Raw genomic sequence first — 15,421 nt, forward strand, 5'->3', positions numbered from 1 at the left:
GTATACCTGGCCACACCTCGGTATACCTGGCCACACCTCGGTATACCTGGTCACTCCTCGGTATACCTGGTCACTCCTTGGTATACCTGGTCACTCCTCGGTATACTTGGTCACTCTTCAGTATACCAGGTCATTCTTCAGTATACCAGTTCACACATCAGTATACTAGGTCTTGTCAGGCTTAATTCTTGCCAGGCTGTAATCTTGCCAGTATACTCTTCAGTATACCTGGCCACTTTTCAGTATACCCTTGCCACTCTTCAGTATACCAGAGAGGAGAAGTCTCTCTATGCTCTTAAAAACTCTACAAGAACAACACCTCCATCATCTCCTGCCTCACCCAGTACACGCAACAGGTTTTGATACTAACGAGGGATTACAGGAACCCTCAACTGGGCCCTCAAATATTCAGTAGAGCTTTCAGACCCCTCAGGTGAGACCATAAGACCTGAGCTGGACCCTCAGACCTTCAGCTGTGCGCCCCAGACCCTCATCTGCGCCTATCAGACCTTCAGACGGGCCCCCAGGCCCTCATCTGCGCCTATCAGACCTTCAGACGGGCCCCCCAGACCCTCATCTGCGCCTATCAGACCTTCAGACGGGCCCCCCAGACCCTCATCTGGGCCTATCAGACCTTCAGACGGGCCCCCCAGACCCTCATCTGCGCCTATCAGACCTTCAGACGGGCCCCCCAGACCCTCATCTGCGCCTATCAGACCTTCAGACGGGCCCCCCAGACCCTCATCGGCGCCTATCAGACCTTCAGACGGGCCCCCCAGACCCTCAACAGACCCAGCCAGCGGTCACGGTCACTAAGAACCTTCCGAGGAACAATAGGCTAGCCTCCCGGAACCCTCTACCTCATACATTAGGCAAATTACACACCCTGAAGATATCTTGTCCTTGTGAGCCGGTCTGCTAGCATCATCCGCCCTCAAGGTCCTCCCGCTCAACGCCCAAGAGATGCGAGGCGCAGCTGTTCAAAGGTGCTTCAAGTTGGCTTTCTGGGAAGTTGTATTCAAGCGCTTCCGGGAAGTTTCAAGTCGGCGTTCCAGGAACTTGTATTCGTGCGCTTCCAACTTGTATTCGTATTCGGGTGCTTTAAGTCGGTGTTTGAGGTTCGTGTGTTGTGGGCGTTATAAGTGATGCAGACAACTGTTTATATAATGTTTCCTGTCTTGTTGTTGTCTATGGAGCTTGCGTCTCACAGATGGAGAGGGGCGCCAGGGGGAGAGGAGACTTGTGCCAGGGGGAGAGGAGACTTGTGCCAGGGGAGAGGAGACTTGTGCCACGGGTGAGGAGACTTGTGCCACGGGTGAGGAGACTTGTGCCAGGGGGGGAGGAGACTTGTGCCACGGGGGAGGAGACTTGTGCCACAGGTGAGGAAACTTATGCCTCGGGTGATAAAATCAGCAAACAGGTTTTCTGCAAATGTTCGCAAAAAATAGTATGAAGTGTATATAGGCATTTTTAATAAACTTATATTTTGCTAGAGGCAAAACTATTGCTTTTGAACTATTTCTACACCCATGGTCGTCAGAGCAGAGCTAAGACAGTGATCATTATAGTCTTTTGCTGTGCGATGATATTGGCCGAGAATTTTTTTTTATTGTATTGAGTCGCGTTACCCAGCGCCCCCTGTAGAGTTGAATAGCGTCTCTTATAAGATCCCACCGCACGTTGCGTCATTTGTTTCCAGAGACGCCGAGACGTGTGGAATTGACAAGAAGCGCGGGAAGTTCACAGCCTGCAGCCGCTACACTGTTTCCTCAGAGACTGTCCGCTTTCTTTAAAAAGAAAGAGACGAAAGTAATAAAAGACATTCTTCACTCCCCGCTGCTGTTGACAGAGGAGAGCGGCTGCCAACAGACGCTGCCAACCAAGAATTTCAGGCCGAGCCAAAGAGGAGATGAGGTGGAAACTGTTGGGAGGGAGGAGCACACTCAGACGACACCGCCCGCCATCACATTCACTCCGCCCTCAGCCACAACAACGCTCCACCAAGCGGAAACTTTTACGACAATTCAGGATTTATGAAATGAGTGAGAACAGTCACGGCGGGGACAAGGAGGTACAGGAGGAGGAGGAGGAACAAAAAGAGAGGGGAAGACTGAGATAGGAATGAGGGCACAGTACCAGGTCCTGCAGAAACATGTCTACCGATGAAACGCCTTTTCAGAAACTTTCTGAAGCAAGGGATAATTCCCCTAGATTGGAAATATGCAAATGCCAACACCCCTGCCAGCCCCCTACCAACACCCTACCTACCAACACCCTACCTACCAACACCCTACCTACCAACACCCTACCTACCAACACCCTACCTACCAACACCCTACCTACCAACACCCTACCTACCAACACCCCTGTCAGCCCCCTACTGATACTCCTCACACTAATCATTCTCTTCCGTTATCACCATCTTCGCTCCGTCAGCTGGGCGGCACCGTTGCCAGCACAACACTCGCATCATCGTTCTCCCGGAAGGTTCAGTCCAGAGAATCGAAGTAATATGTGCCATACGAGGAGCGGATTATGGAGAAGGTCGCAGCATGTGCCAGGGTGGTGACGGGTGTCGTGACGCCCTCCACCACCAAGTGTTCCCTTCGTGACGCCCTCCACCACCAAGTGTTCCCCCGTCGTGACGCCCTCCACCACCAAGTGCTCCCTTCGTGACGCCCTCCACCACCAAGTGTTCCCCCGTCGTGACGCCCTCCACCACCAAGTGTTCCCCCGTCGTGACGCCCTCCACCACCAAGTGTTCCCTTCGTGACGCCCTCTGCCACCAAGTGTTCCCTTCGTGACACAGCCACTACTGGAGGGAGAACACAGCCACTACTGGAGGGAGAACACAGCCACTACTGGAGGGAACACACAGCCACTACTGGAGGGAGAACACAGCCACTACTGGAGGGAGAACACAGCCACTACTGGAGGGAACACACAGCCACTACTGGAGGGAGAACACAGCCACTACTGGAGGGAGAACACAGCCACTACTGGAGGGAACACACAGTCACTACTGGAGGGAGAACACACAGCCACTACTGGAGGGAACACACAGCCACTACTGGAGGGAACACACAGCCACTACTGGAGGGAGAACACAGCCACTACTGGAGGGAGAACACAGCCACTACTGGAGGGAACACACAGCCACTACTGGAGGGAACACACAGCCAATACTGGAGGGAACACACAGCCACTACTGGAGGGAACACACAGCCACTACTGGAGGGAGAACACACAGCCACTACTGGAGGGAACACACAGCCACTACTGGAGGGAGAACACACAGCCACTACTGGAGGGAACACACAGTCACTACTGGAGGGAGAACACAGCCACTACTGGAGGGAGAACACAGCCACTACTGGAGGGAACACACAGTCACTACTGGAGGGAGAACACACAGCCACTACTGGAGGGAACACACAGCCACTACTGGAGGGAGAACACAGCCACTACTGGAGGGAGAACACAACCACTACTGGAGGGAACACACAGCCACTACTGGAGGGAGAACACAGCCACTACTGGAGGGAGAACACAGCCACTACTGGAGGGAACACACAGTCACTACTGGAGGGAGAACACACAGCCACTACTGGAGGGAACACACAGCCACTACTGGAGGGAACACACAGCCACTACTGGAGGGAGAACACAGCCACTACTGGAGGGAGAACACAGCCACTACTGGAGGGAACACACAGCCACTACTGGAGGGAACACACAGCCACTACTGGAGGGAACACACAGCCACTACTGGAGGGAGAACACACAGCCACTACTGGAGGGAACACACAGCCACTACTGGAGGGAGAACACACAGCCACTACTGGAGGGAACACACAGCCACTACTGGAGGGAACACACAGCCACTACTGGAGGGAGAACACAGCCACTACTGGAGGGAACACACAGCCACTACTGGAGGGAACACACAGCCACTACTGGAGGGAACACACAGCCACTACTGGAGGGAACACACAGCCACTACTGGAGGGAGAACACAGCCACTACTGGAGGGAGAACACAGCCACTACTGGAGGGAACACACAGCCACTACTGGAGGGAGAACACAGCCACTACTGGAGGGAACACACAGCCACTACTGGAGGGAACACACAGCCACTACTGGAGGGAACACACAGCCACTACTGGAGGGAGAACACACAGCCACTACTGGAGGGAACACACAGCCACTACTGGAGGGAGAACACAGCCACTACTGGAGGGAACACACAGCCACTACTGGAGGGAACACACAGCCACTACTGGAGGGAACACACAGCCACTACTGGAGGGAGAACACACCACCACTACTGGAGGGAACACACAGCCACTACTGGAGGGAGAACACAGCCACTACTGGAGGGAACACACAGCCACTACTGGAGGAAGAACACACAGCCACTACTGGAGGGAGAACACAGCCACTACTGGAGGGAGAACACACAACCACTACTGGAGGGAACACACAGCCACTACTGGAGGGAGAACACAGCCACTACTGGAGGGAGAACACAGCCACTACTGGAGGGAACACACAGCCACTACTGGAGGGAACACACAGCCACTACTGGAGGGAACACACAGCCACTACTGGAGGGAGAACACACAACCACTACTGGAGGGAACACACAGCCACTACTGGAGGGAACACACAGCCACTACTGGAGGGAGAACACAGCCACTACTGGAGGGAGAACACAGCCACTACTGGAGGGAGAACACAGCCACTACTGGAGGGAGAACACAGCCACTACTGGAGGGAGAACACAGCCACTACTGGAGGGAGAACACAGCCACTACTGGAGGGAACACACAGCCACTACTGGAGGGAACACACAGCCACTACTGGAGGGGAACACACAGCCACTACTGGAGGGAACACACAGCCACTACTGGAGGGAACACACAGCCACTACTGGAGGGAGAACACAGCCACTACTGGAGGGAACACACAACCACTACTGGAGGGAACACACAGCCACTACTGGAGGGAGAACACACAGCCACTACTGGAGGGAACACACAGCCACTACTGGAGGGAGAACACAGCCACTACTGGAGGGAACACACAGCCACTACTGGAGGGAACACACAGCCACTACTGGAGGGAACACACAGCCACTACTGGAGGGAGAACACACAGCCACTACTGGAGGGAACACACAGCCACTACTGGAGGGAGAACACAGCCACTACTGGAGGGAGAACACAGCCACTACTGGAGGGAACACACAACCACTACTGGAGGGAACACACAGCCACTACTGGAGGGAGAACACAGCCACTACTGGAGGGAACACACAGCCACTACTGGAGGGAACACACAGTCACTACTGGAGGGAGAACACACAGCCACTACTGGAGGGAGAACACAGCCACTACTGGAGGGAGAACACACAGCCACTACTGGAGGGAACACACAGCCACTACTGGAGGGAACACACAGCCACTACTGGAGGGAGAACACACAGCCACTACTGGAGGGAACACACAGCCACTACTGGAGGGAACACACAGCCACTACCGGAGGGAGAACACACAGCCACTACTGGAGGGAACACACAGCCACTACTGGAGGGAGAACACACAGCCACTACTGGAGGGAGAACACAGCCACTACTGGAGGGAGAACACAGCCACTACTGGAGGGAGAACACAGCCACTACTGGAGGGAACACGCAGCCACTACTGGAGGGAACACACAGTCACTACTGGAGGGAGAACACACAGCCACTACTGGAGGGAGAACACACAGCCACTACTGGAGGGAGAACACACAGCCACTACTGGAGGGAACACACAGCCACTACTGGAGGGAACACACAGCCACTACTGGAGGGAGAACACACAGCCACTACTGGAGGGAACACACAGCCACTACTGGAGGGAGAACACACAGCCACTACTGGAGGGAACACACAGCCACTACTGGAGGAAGAACCCACAGTTACTACTGGAGGAAGAACCCACAGCCACTACTGGAGGGAGAACACAGCCACTACTGGAGGGAGAACACAGCCACTACTGGAGGGAACACACAGCTACTACTGGAGGGAACACACAGCCACTACTGGAGGGAACACACAGCCACTACTGGAGGGAACACACAGCCACTACTGGAGGGAGAACACACAGCCACTACTGGAGGGAGAACACAGCCACTACTGGAGGGAACACACAGCCACTACTGGAGGGAGAACACACAGCCACTACTGGAGGGAGAACACACAGCCACTACTGGAGGGAGAACACACAGCCACTACTGGAGGGAGAACACACAAATAACACAGCGTAACATTAGCCAGACAATGTGCGTCAAGTATATTGGCGTATTGAGCTCATCCTTGCCTGAGGGTCGCAGTCATGGCGGGGTACAGCTATTTATTATTTTATTTATTTATTTATTTATTTATTTATATACAAGAAGGTACATTGGGATTGTGAGGATACATAGCATAGTAATTACATTCTTGTAAAGCCACTAGTACACGCAGCGTTTCGGGCAGGTCCTTAATCTAAGAAACTTATAAGGTAAATACTTGCAAAATTTATAAAAATGATAACAGTTACATAGCATGAAAAAAATAAAAGATGAGAGAAAATTGTATGTATATTAAAGCACATAGGTTGCTCAGAATTATTGCAATGACAGCTTGAATGGTAGTATAACAAAACTTAGCAGGCACAATACAGCATATGGCTAGCACATAAAAGAAGACAGCAATGAACACAATGATAAAGTTGTTTTGTTATGTGTTGAATGTGGGTGCTGAAGTTGAGTCTCTTGTCTAGGAATAGGCCAAGAAACTTTCCATCATTTTTATTACTGATGTTAATGTTGTCTATCTGTAGCTGAATTGCATTCGATGATTTGCTTCCAAATAAGATGTAGTAGGTCTTTTCTATGTTTAGTGTTAGTTTGTTAGTTGACATCCATAGGTGGACTTTTTTTAATTCATTATTCACAACATTATTTAGTGTATGTGGGTTGGGGTCTGAATAGATGAGGGTAGTATCATCAGCAAACAATATAGGTTTAAGAATATTAGAGACATTAGGCAGATCATTGATCACCAGATCACTGGTGTTCCCTGGCTTGGTTTTTAGAGAGTGTATGATGGACACAACCTCTGCCGGGCTGACTGGTGAAAGGAGAAGAGAGTTTGGATAACAGTCACTGTATATCCCTGCTTGGTCGCGGGTAGCGCTCCCTGCTGGCACGGACTGGCAGTACAGAGGTGGTGGACGGGAAAAGAGAGAGAGAGAGAGAGAGAGAGAGAGAGAGAGAGAGAGAGAGAGAGAGAGAGAGAGAGAGAGAGAGAGAGAGAGAGAGAGAGAGAGAGCAGACGTAGAGCATTTTCATTTTATTCTTCCAAGTAATAAGGGTATGTGTGTGTTCGGGATTAGAAGGTCGTGTACATTTATTAATTATATTCCATCGTCTTTGTCTTAGTTCGCTTACTAACCGCGAGGCAATTCCGTCCTTCATAGTTGAGTTAATTAAAGTTGGAGCTCCCTCGATCCCTGGCGACGACAGCGACATCAACAACATGTCTGCAATAACATGCACACCTTGCTAGTAATTTTTATATATATTTTTATTTTTTTACGGGGCACAATTGGTGAATATACGTTCAAAAGGTGAGCCCATTGTTGCCTCCTTTGATTTGGCAGCACAGATTAACATGTGGGCCTGGAACATAAGTTTTGGTATTAAAGAACTTAGTAACTTGTCGAAGATTGATACAGAACATTTAGGCCGTTGTATTTGTTGGTGGTGGCTGACCTGCTGTGGGATGCTGTTAATGGTGTGTTCAACAGCGGTCTCACAGCATCTACACAAGCTTGGAGGTCATCTTGTTCTATTCTCTTGCCGCCACACTCTCTTCTCACCCTGAGGTACCTATTCTTTTTCTTAGAAAAAACGTTTCTAAAACTCTTGGCATTCTTTCTAAGATCACATATTATGTACATATGTACATATTTACATATTATGTACATATTAGCAGTCTCCGTGGTGTAGTGGTAAGACACTCGCCTGGCGTTCCGCGAGCGCTATGTCATGGGTTCGTATCCTGGCCGGGGAGGATTTACTGGGCGCAATTCCTTAACTGTAGCCTCTGTTTAACGCAACAGTAAAATGTGTACTTGGATGAAAAAACGATTCTTCGCGGCAGGGGATCGTATTCCAGGGACCATAGGATTAAGGACTTGCCCGAAACGCTACGCGTACTAGTGGCTGTACAAGAATGTAACAACTCTTGTATATATCTCAAAAAAAAAAAAAAAAAAAAAAAAAAAAATGTACCTCACCCTGCCCTGGTGACGCTCTATTATTCTCTCATCTATCCTTATCTTATCTATAGTATTCGTGCTCGGGGTTCTACTACACAAAATCATTTACGTCCTCTAATTACTCAACTCAAAGCTGCTATAAGAACAATGTCTAACTCTGGCCTCAGACAGCACTCGGTACCACTTACTCAAATCTTTGAATATGTTAGATATTAAGTCACTGCACATCCTCTCATGTGTACTCTATATATTTAAACTCTGAACTGCAATGTCATTTCTGACCTTAAAAGTTTCCTAGAAGGTTGTAACAGAACTCATGGGTACCACACCAGAAACAAATACCTATTTGATATTCCAAGAGTGCGACTTAACCAAACTAGAAATGCTCTACAACTCAAGGGACCCAGAATGTGAAATGACCCTACCCCTAAATGTCAACCCATGTCTTGCTGTTCTAAACAATGCTGTTTGTTGACCAACTTGTACATTTGTGGATTTTTGTCCTGTTCCCCCCCTTTTTTCTTTTTTTATTACTTTTTTCAACGCAATTTATACTTTACTCTCAATTACTATTAAGTTTAGTCTAAATGTTTTTCCTCCACACCTTGCCTGAAACGCTATACGTATTAGTGGCTTTATAGGTATTGTGTGTACTAGCTCTATTTATAAATCCAACATTATGTTTGTAACTCTGCATCTATGTATGTACTTTTCCTAAATAAATAATAATTATTATTATTATTATTATTATTATTATTATTATTATTATTATTATTATTATTATTATTATTATTATTATTATTATTCCCTGCCCTCCTTCTTTGCTCTCTGGTGTCCTGTTATTCCTGTAATTCTACATGCCCTTGTGCTTGGTTGCTGTGTGTGGGAGGGCCGCGCGTGTGCCCATTGTATTAGTAAGAGCCACGATACAGGCCATCATGCAAAAACATCCGGTGCAAATATGAGATATATAATACGAGGTCACTTACATAACTGACAATCTATATAGATCCATTTAGTCAATTTGTCTATGTATATATTAACACGTTGTACTGAATGGGGTGAGAATAGCTTGAGCTACCTCATCCCTTTGTGTGTATTTTACCTCAATAAACTTATTTCAATTTCAATTTCAATTTCAATTTAGTCAATTTAATTTACTCTTTCTTAATTCATTATGATATAACTGGCGCCTAAACATGTTATTGTTAATTTTTTACAAATGAAGTTAATACATAAATGAACAGCCTGAAATGCCAAATGTTTGCGATTAATTTTCGCTACTGTGTTTATCATTACCATTCGCGACCATCTGAGTTGTTAGCAACGTGCTCTCGTTGCCAACACTAATGAATATATATCTATGACATTCAGTTTGTCAGTAGCAGTATTAAGTAGCAATTAGTACAGATTTTCACTCTCGTAGTGACAATAAATACTGGTCAAGAGTGAAAATATTAAACCTTCTACTGTGCTAGCTTTTACTATCTGCTAACCCACGCTGAAATACCAACCTTTTCGTTGCCACCGTATATATTACTGTAGTGAAACAATATATACACAGCTAAATTATTAAGTAAAACTAGTTCGAGTGCATTCATCGAATGGTAGTCATATGTTGCGATTTATTTATTATATTATATATGATAACTATCTTCAAGACTGTCTCTTCTACACGGGTGTCTTGAGGCGGGTGGGTTGGCTTCCCTGCACAGTGGTTTGTTGACATATCAGCGGCAGGATGGCAATCGCCCCTGTTCGCGCTATTTTGATTGTAAGTTTTAATATATTCCGAGTAGTATGCAGAAAGTACGGACTCTACCTCGTTATCGGAATGATGATTATCCTATTTCAAGGATTTTCGGGTTATTACGTGTTGCGCTTGGGGTCAGATGAAAGACTTGTGGAAGACTTCGGGCGGTCCAATGCTCTGGAGGAGGCGAGCATGGTCGAGGTAAGGAATACAATTCACTTCGTACCCCAAGATTGTTTGCCAATTGATTTTTAAATCTACATAACCCAGCCTTATCTGAACTACGTTAACTGTACACCTGGCTCAGTGGTCAGTGTAGTATGATCACATCCTAACACAAGCCAGGTATGATTATATCATACCTCAAGGTAAGGGCCAAAGTGGCCACAGGCAGGGTAGTTTATGGACACAAACAGCGTGTGCAGCTTGGGTAATAGTGTATATAATAATCTTGTCACAAACCTTTGCACAATATTTTTTAGTATAGCTATGATCCACAGTTATATGAATTTAATAAATTACACACTATTGTTATCAGAGTGCTGATAATAATAGCAACATTGTACCTAGAATTAGCAAATAATATAGACGTATCTAAATGGCATGAATATATTTGAACTTTCCGATGTTCCACCACCCATTTTATTATAAAAATTTCTTAAAAACATACTATTTAATAGTATTACTGCAAATAACCAGAGGAAAAAATAATCAAACATTTAAATAAATATGTAAAAAATATATTCTTGGCAACTGTTGCTTGATGGCTGGCTCGGGGCAATCATCCCAAGGTGATTGCTTGATAAGCACATGAATCGTGATGTCATCACGAGACTTCCAGGCGTCACCATGGGCAAAGTAGGTCACATAACATATCTGTATTATTTTTCATGTGATCAGGGAATGTATTTTAACAATGCTAGAAGGAAAAAAATTCTTAACTCTTCATTTTTGTTTATGTGCACCTGGGTGTCGCATGGTATAAACAGTGGGGCAGCCCTAGGGATAACAGCACTTCTGAAGTTGGAAAGAATGGCATATGCTCCTTACACAATGTCCTTTATATGTGTGTTAATGATGTGGTTAGTACTAAAAGAAGTTATTAAGCCAATAGCAGACCAGTGATTATGGGAGGGGAGGGGGCGGGGTTTAGAAGATGTGCTCCAGACATTTCCTTGGGTTAACCTACAGTTACAGGTCAATCTTCCTTTAATGTGGAGTAGAATCTGATATTGGGTGTTCCACTGTTTATGCAGATGCTCTAGCAATTTATTGTGTGTGTTTACTGAATGATGCAAGAAATTAAGGTTATTTTAAACTACCAGGGCCCTGAGACTGGTGGACTTATCCTATTCAAAACAAAATTGTAAAATGATGTATTCATGAGAATAATATGATAAATTTGGAAAGACAGCATTGCCCAACTAATTGTTTTGTCTGTACTGTACTAGTATATTTATTTACCTTCATTTATTCTGATTAGGTTTGAAATGGCATAGGTTTGTAAGTCAATAATTACTGTATCATGTTTAAATGTTTTCAGAGAGCACAATCTGATGTTGAGAGTCGTATGTATCAAGCAAATGATCGCGGAGATGCTGATAGCCACAATAAAGGTGTGTATAATTCTCTTAACATTTTTTCTGGAGAGAGACCCCCCTGGTGGTTCCCTGAAGCTATTTATGCTCAGGTTGCTCATACTAAAAAATCACACGAGTTGCACTAGTTGTGTTTGGCCTACTGGGTACCAGAGCCAGAACCTGGCCTCTTCACAGAGGCACAGGGAGTGAGTAACAGTCTGCCACCCCACCACAAGAAGTGTCCAGGAAGTCAGTAAAACTTTACAGACAACTGAAGGGTTTACATGGGACTCCCTCCTGAAGGAATCTGTGCATTACATTTGATGTTAGGTTTTTATTTAAATACTGTATGTGTGTATCTGCAGTACCACTTTACATTTTACTGATTTGGTCATTCACTTTGCTTCTTATATATGCTCTTTCTCAAGTAAAATAGTGACAAATTATTAATGTATGATTTTTGTTAATATATGAGCCATGGCTGGACCTCTTTCAGTGTACCATTGGCAAAATTATATGAGCATTAGAGTAAAATTTTTCAATGAAATACACATTGAAAAGGTTTTTAAAAATTATAACATATGATAATTTAGCATTTTTGAAACATTGTACAGTATACAAATTGATTTGTATATTTTGTATTATATTCTATATATCTATTTCTATACACCTTCTATATTTTGTATTATATTCAACAATTCACTCTAAAACAAAGACAAGATTGTACAAGTGGAAGTCCTCAAGGTCCTGAATAGCTCTGTGGTAGATTCAAATGATTTCCATATTTAATAATACAGTATCATGTTTAGTTTAATAACATCAGTTCGGTTTCAAGCCAGTACTGCTGCACTGCCGAGTATGTGTTTAAATTTTTGTTTAATGTGGATTAGCACATGATTAGTGCAGGATTTTAACAATTTTATGATCAAATATACAGTACCAATAGAAATACTGTACATTTACAGAAATGTAATACCTGCTTTTTATCACAAACCCTCAGGTCCTCCAGATGCAGTGGAAATAGATAGTAAGGAACTAAGTAAAGACTGGCTGGGAATTGATACTCCATGCGGAATCAGAAGTAAAGAAAGTTTGTCTGCTATCAAGAGAGCCACCACTGTCTACTGCAAGAATCTTATTGCAAACATATCATGTCAGGTAAGATTTTTTTGTTTTGCTTTTTCCAAGAACTTTGCAGTTGTCTGTAAAGCTTCACTGACTTTCTGGATACTTTCTCATTAAAGGTAAAGATAATAGTCCTCCATCTCTATGCACCTCTGAGAGAGAGACCAGGTTCTGGCTCTAGTCCCTGGTAGGCCTGACAGGACTCGGTAGTGGGGAGCCATCTCGTCAAGATAACTTCGATGAACCACCAAAGGGTATCGTCCTAGAATGTTCAGAATACTTAGTGTGTGTATTGATGTAACAATACAATCCAAAATGTTTGTAAAACTCAAGGAATGTTCCATAAGTGGGAACCCAGAACACTTCCCAGAATGTGGTAGAGATGTATTATCTAATGATTTATACTGTACTAATCTTACCTAAATATACACACCATTACAATTCACCTCATGCACTTTGAAACTTTATATACAAATTCTTAATCACATGCCACCTAATTAATATTTTTGTATTTTTGTGTACTGTATTATTATTTATACTATACATTATACACAAAATTATTATTTATACATTGTATGTCTAAATATGCTGAAATGTGTATTATATCATTTGCTATAAGATAAATCCAGAAAATTTGGTGATAAATAGCCAAAAACTGCAATTTTATTAAAAATTCTTAAATATCTTGAATCCTGCTTGGGCCCAGAATGATGTGATCCAGATTTTGAAAGTGTCGCTGTTATAAGTAAAACAGCAGTTGGTTGGTCTTGTGCTGTATAATTAATCAACTGGGGGGACTGATCGTAATGCTATAGCAGGCCATTAAGAGATACTGTATTCTCTAATTTTATTTTTGGTTTTCAGATTCAGTCTGGCAGCTTTTACCCATCAAGACTTCAGAGCTATTGCCCTTCAAATGGTGAGAATTAAGTTAATTTCTCTTCTAATAACCTCATTTTTGCCCATGTTATTTGCATAGGCTATTGTACGTGAGATTGTGCAGATTCGGTCAACACGGTTTTGCTTTATTAAAAATTCTTATGTACATTCCCATATACTGTACTTATTTTAAATTTACATTCTTTTCCAATAATTAATTCTGGGCTCTACTACTCTGATGATTTTCCACTGAGAACAGATAGAACAGCTATAAATAATGCAAAGTAAATATTCTTTCCTGGGGTAACCCCTTGGTGACTCCCTGAAGCTGTTGCTGATATAGCTTCTCAATACTTAGCCACATTGATCAAAGGAATTGACCAAATTGTTCTACCAGAGATTAAAGTGATAACCTGGCTCCCCCTCCCCCGTGAAAAGACACAGGGAGCAGGTGATTGTTATGATACCCTCACAAAGAAAATGGCCAGAAAGCAGACGAGACAAAACAAACAAATGCACGTTCATGAAAATGAAGCACTAAACTAGCCATCACACACTGCAAAAGAATCACTCGAAATGAATTGGTTCATTTGTAACTGGGTACAAAACATCCACCCCAATGTGCATGTGTCAAGCCACCAGCTGGTGTCCCACATTCAGTCTTGTTGCTGATGCAAGATGTTGGGGAGACTTTTCAGCTAGCTAGCTAGCATATAGCTCCTAGTTTTTGGTATTTTGCTTCACAAGCATTTTTTCAAGATATGCTTTTCAGTGAACTTTCCATTATTTGCACTTGGAGCAGGATGGGTCTAGGTTGCTCTTTCCTAGGTGCACCTTTAGCATTGCCCGTGCACGGCCAGAGCACCTTCTCTGGTGTGTTTGGGAGTTTGCCCCTGAGAGCCTCTTAAAGGGGGAAGGGGCCAGGTCCTGGTCTGGTCTTCTGGTAGGCCAGCATGTCAACTATTACTGATGTGGCTTGTATTGGGAAGCTATACATCAGCAACATAGTTTCATGAAGCCATTGGGGCTCACTCTACAAGGCACATTTCATTACATTCAATGATGTTTTTTTTTAGGTGTTATGCTGATTAGTTGAAGAAAATGTAATACAAAAGCACACAAAAAATCATATGATACTTGTAATTATATTTACACACCAAATTTTTCTGGGGAAAGCCCCTTTGGCTCCCCGGAACTTACTAGGCTGTTATGCTAATGTCAGACTTTGGCATCAGTCATGTGTATGGAGTTCTATGGGCCTACCGGGGACCACGAGCCAGAACCTGGCCCCCTCAGAGAGGCATGGGGAGCAATGGCCTATTGAAAACCCCCGTGTGGTTGAAAGCATTCTATGCCTGCCATCAAGCGGGTCAGGCACCCAAAAAGGTAAGCATTCCAAAACAAACCCCTATTCTGGTGAAAATATTGCTACCAAAAGCCGAACAAGTGGATAGAACTCCCCTAAAAGAAATGAGCAAACAAGCATGACGTGACACATCACCACGCCGCTGTCTGCGCAGCTCCCTCTTCCCCGGGAGGGGGAAAGAGGGAGCCCCAGACCTTCCATGCCGGCTATCCACCTGGCAGTTCTTTGGCTGATGCTAGAGGCTACGGTTGTGTGCTCTGGCTCCAGTGATAATTTCAGCACTGTGCTTTGAGAATGGTGGCTTCCGGAGGTTTTCAGCTTCTCGCATCCAACCTTCTGCGGTGCAGACAGCCCTTGCGGCTTACCTCCTGCGTGACCCCAGATTATGCCTCGGTGACGGATCCA

The 15,421-nt window shown here is 44.9% G+C and overlaps 1 protein-coding gene across 2 annotated transcripts in view; it reads left to right on the forward strand.

Moving 5' to 3' along the window:
- oxt (Xylosyltransferase oxt) overlaps window positions 1-15,421 on the forward strand; it is a 295,185-nt gene that overhangs the window by 225,621 nt on the left and 54,143 nt on the right. Inside the window, exons 1-4 of one of the 2 annotated variants that reach the window (XM_069339915.1) lie at window positions 9,999-10,267; window positions 11,610-11,682; window positions 12,647-12,804; window positions 13,636-13,690. In XM_069339915.1, the coding sequence (XP_069196016.1) occupies window positions 10,055-10,267; window positions 11,610-11,682; window positions 12,647-12,804; window positions 13,636-13,690 (499 nt within the window). In that variant the 5' untranslated portion in view covers window positions 9,999-10,054. Of the gene's footprint in view, window positions 1-9,998; window positions 10,268-11,609; window positions 11,683-12,646; window positions 12,805-13,635; window positions 13,691-15,421 lie in introns of those variants that run through there. The other variant, XM_069339916.1, reaches the window with a different exon arrangement.

This window comes from Procambarus clarkii, chromosome 42 (genome assembly GCF_040958095.1).
Source record: "Procambarus clarkii isolate CNS0578487 chromosome 42, FALCON_Pclarkii_2.0, whole genome shotgun sequence".
Classification (NCBI taxonomy): Eukaryota; Metazoa; Arthropoda; class Malacostraca; order Decapoda; family Cambaridae; genus Procambarus; species Procambarus clarkii.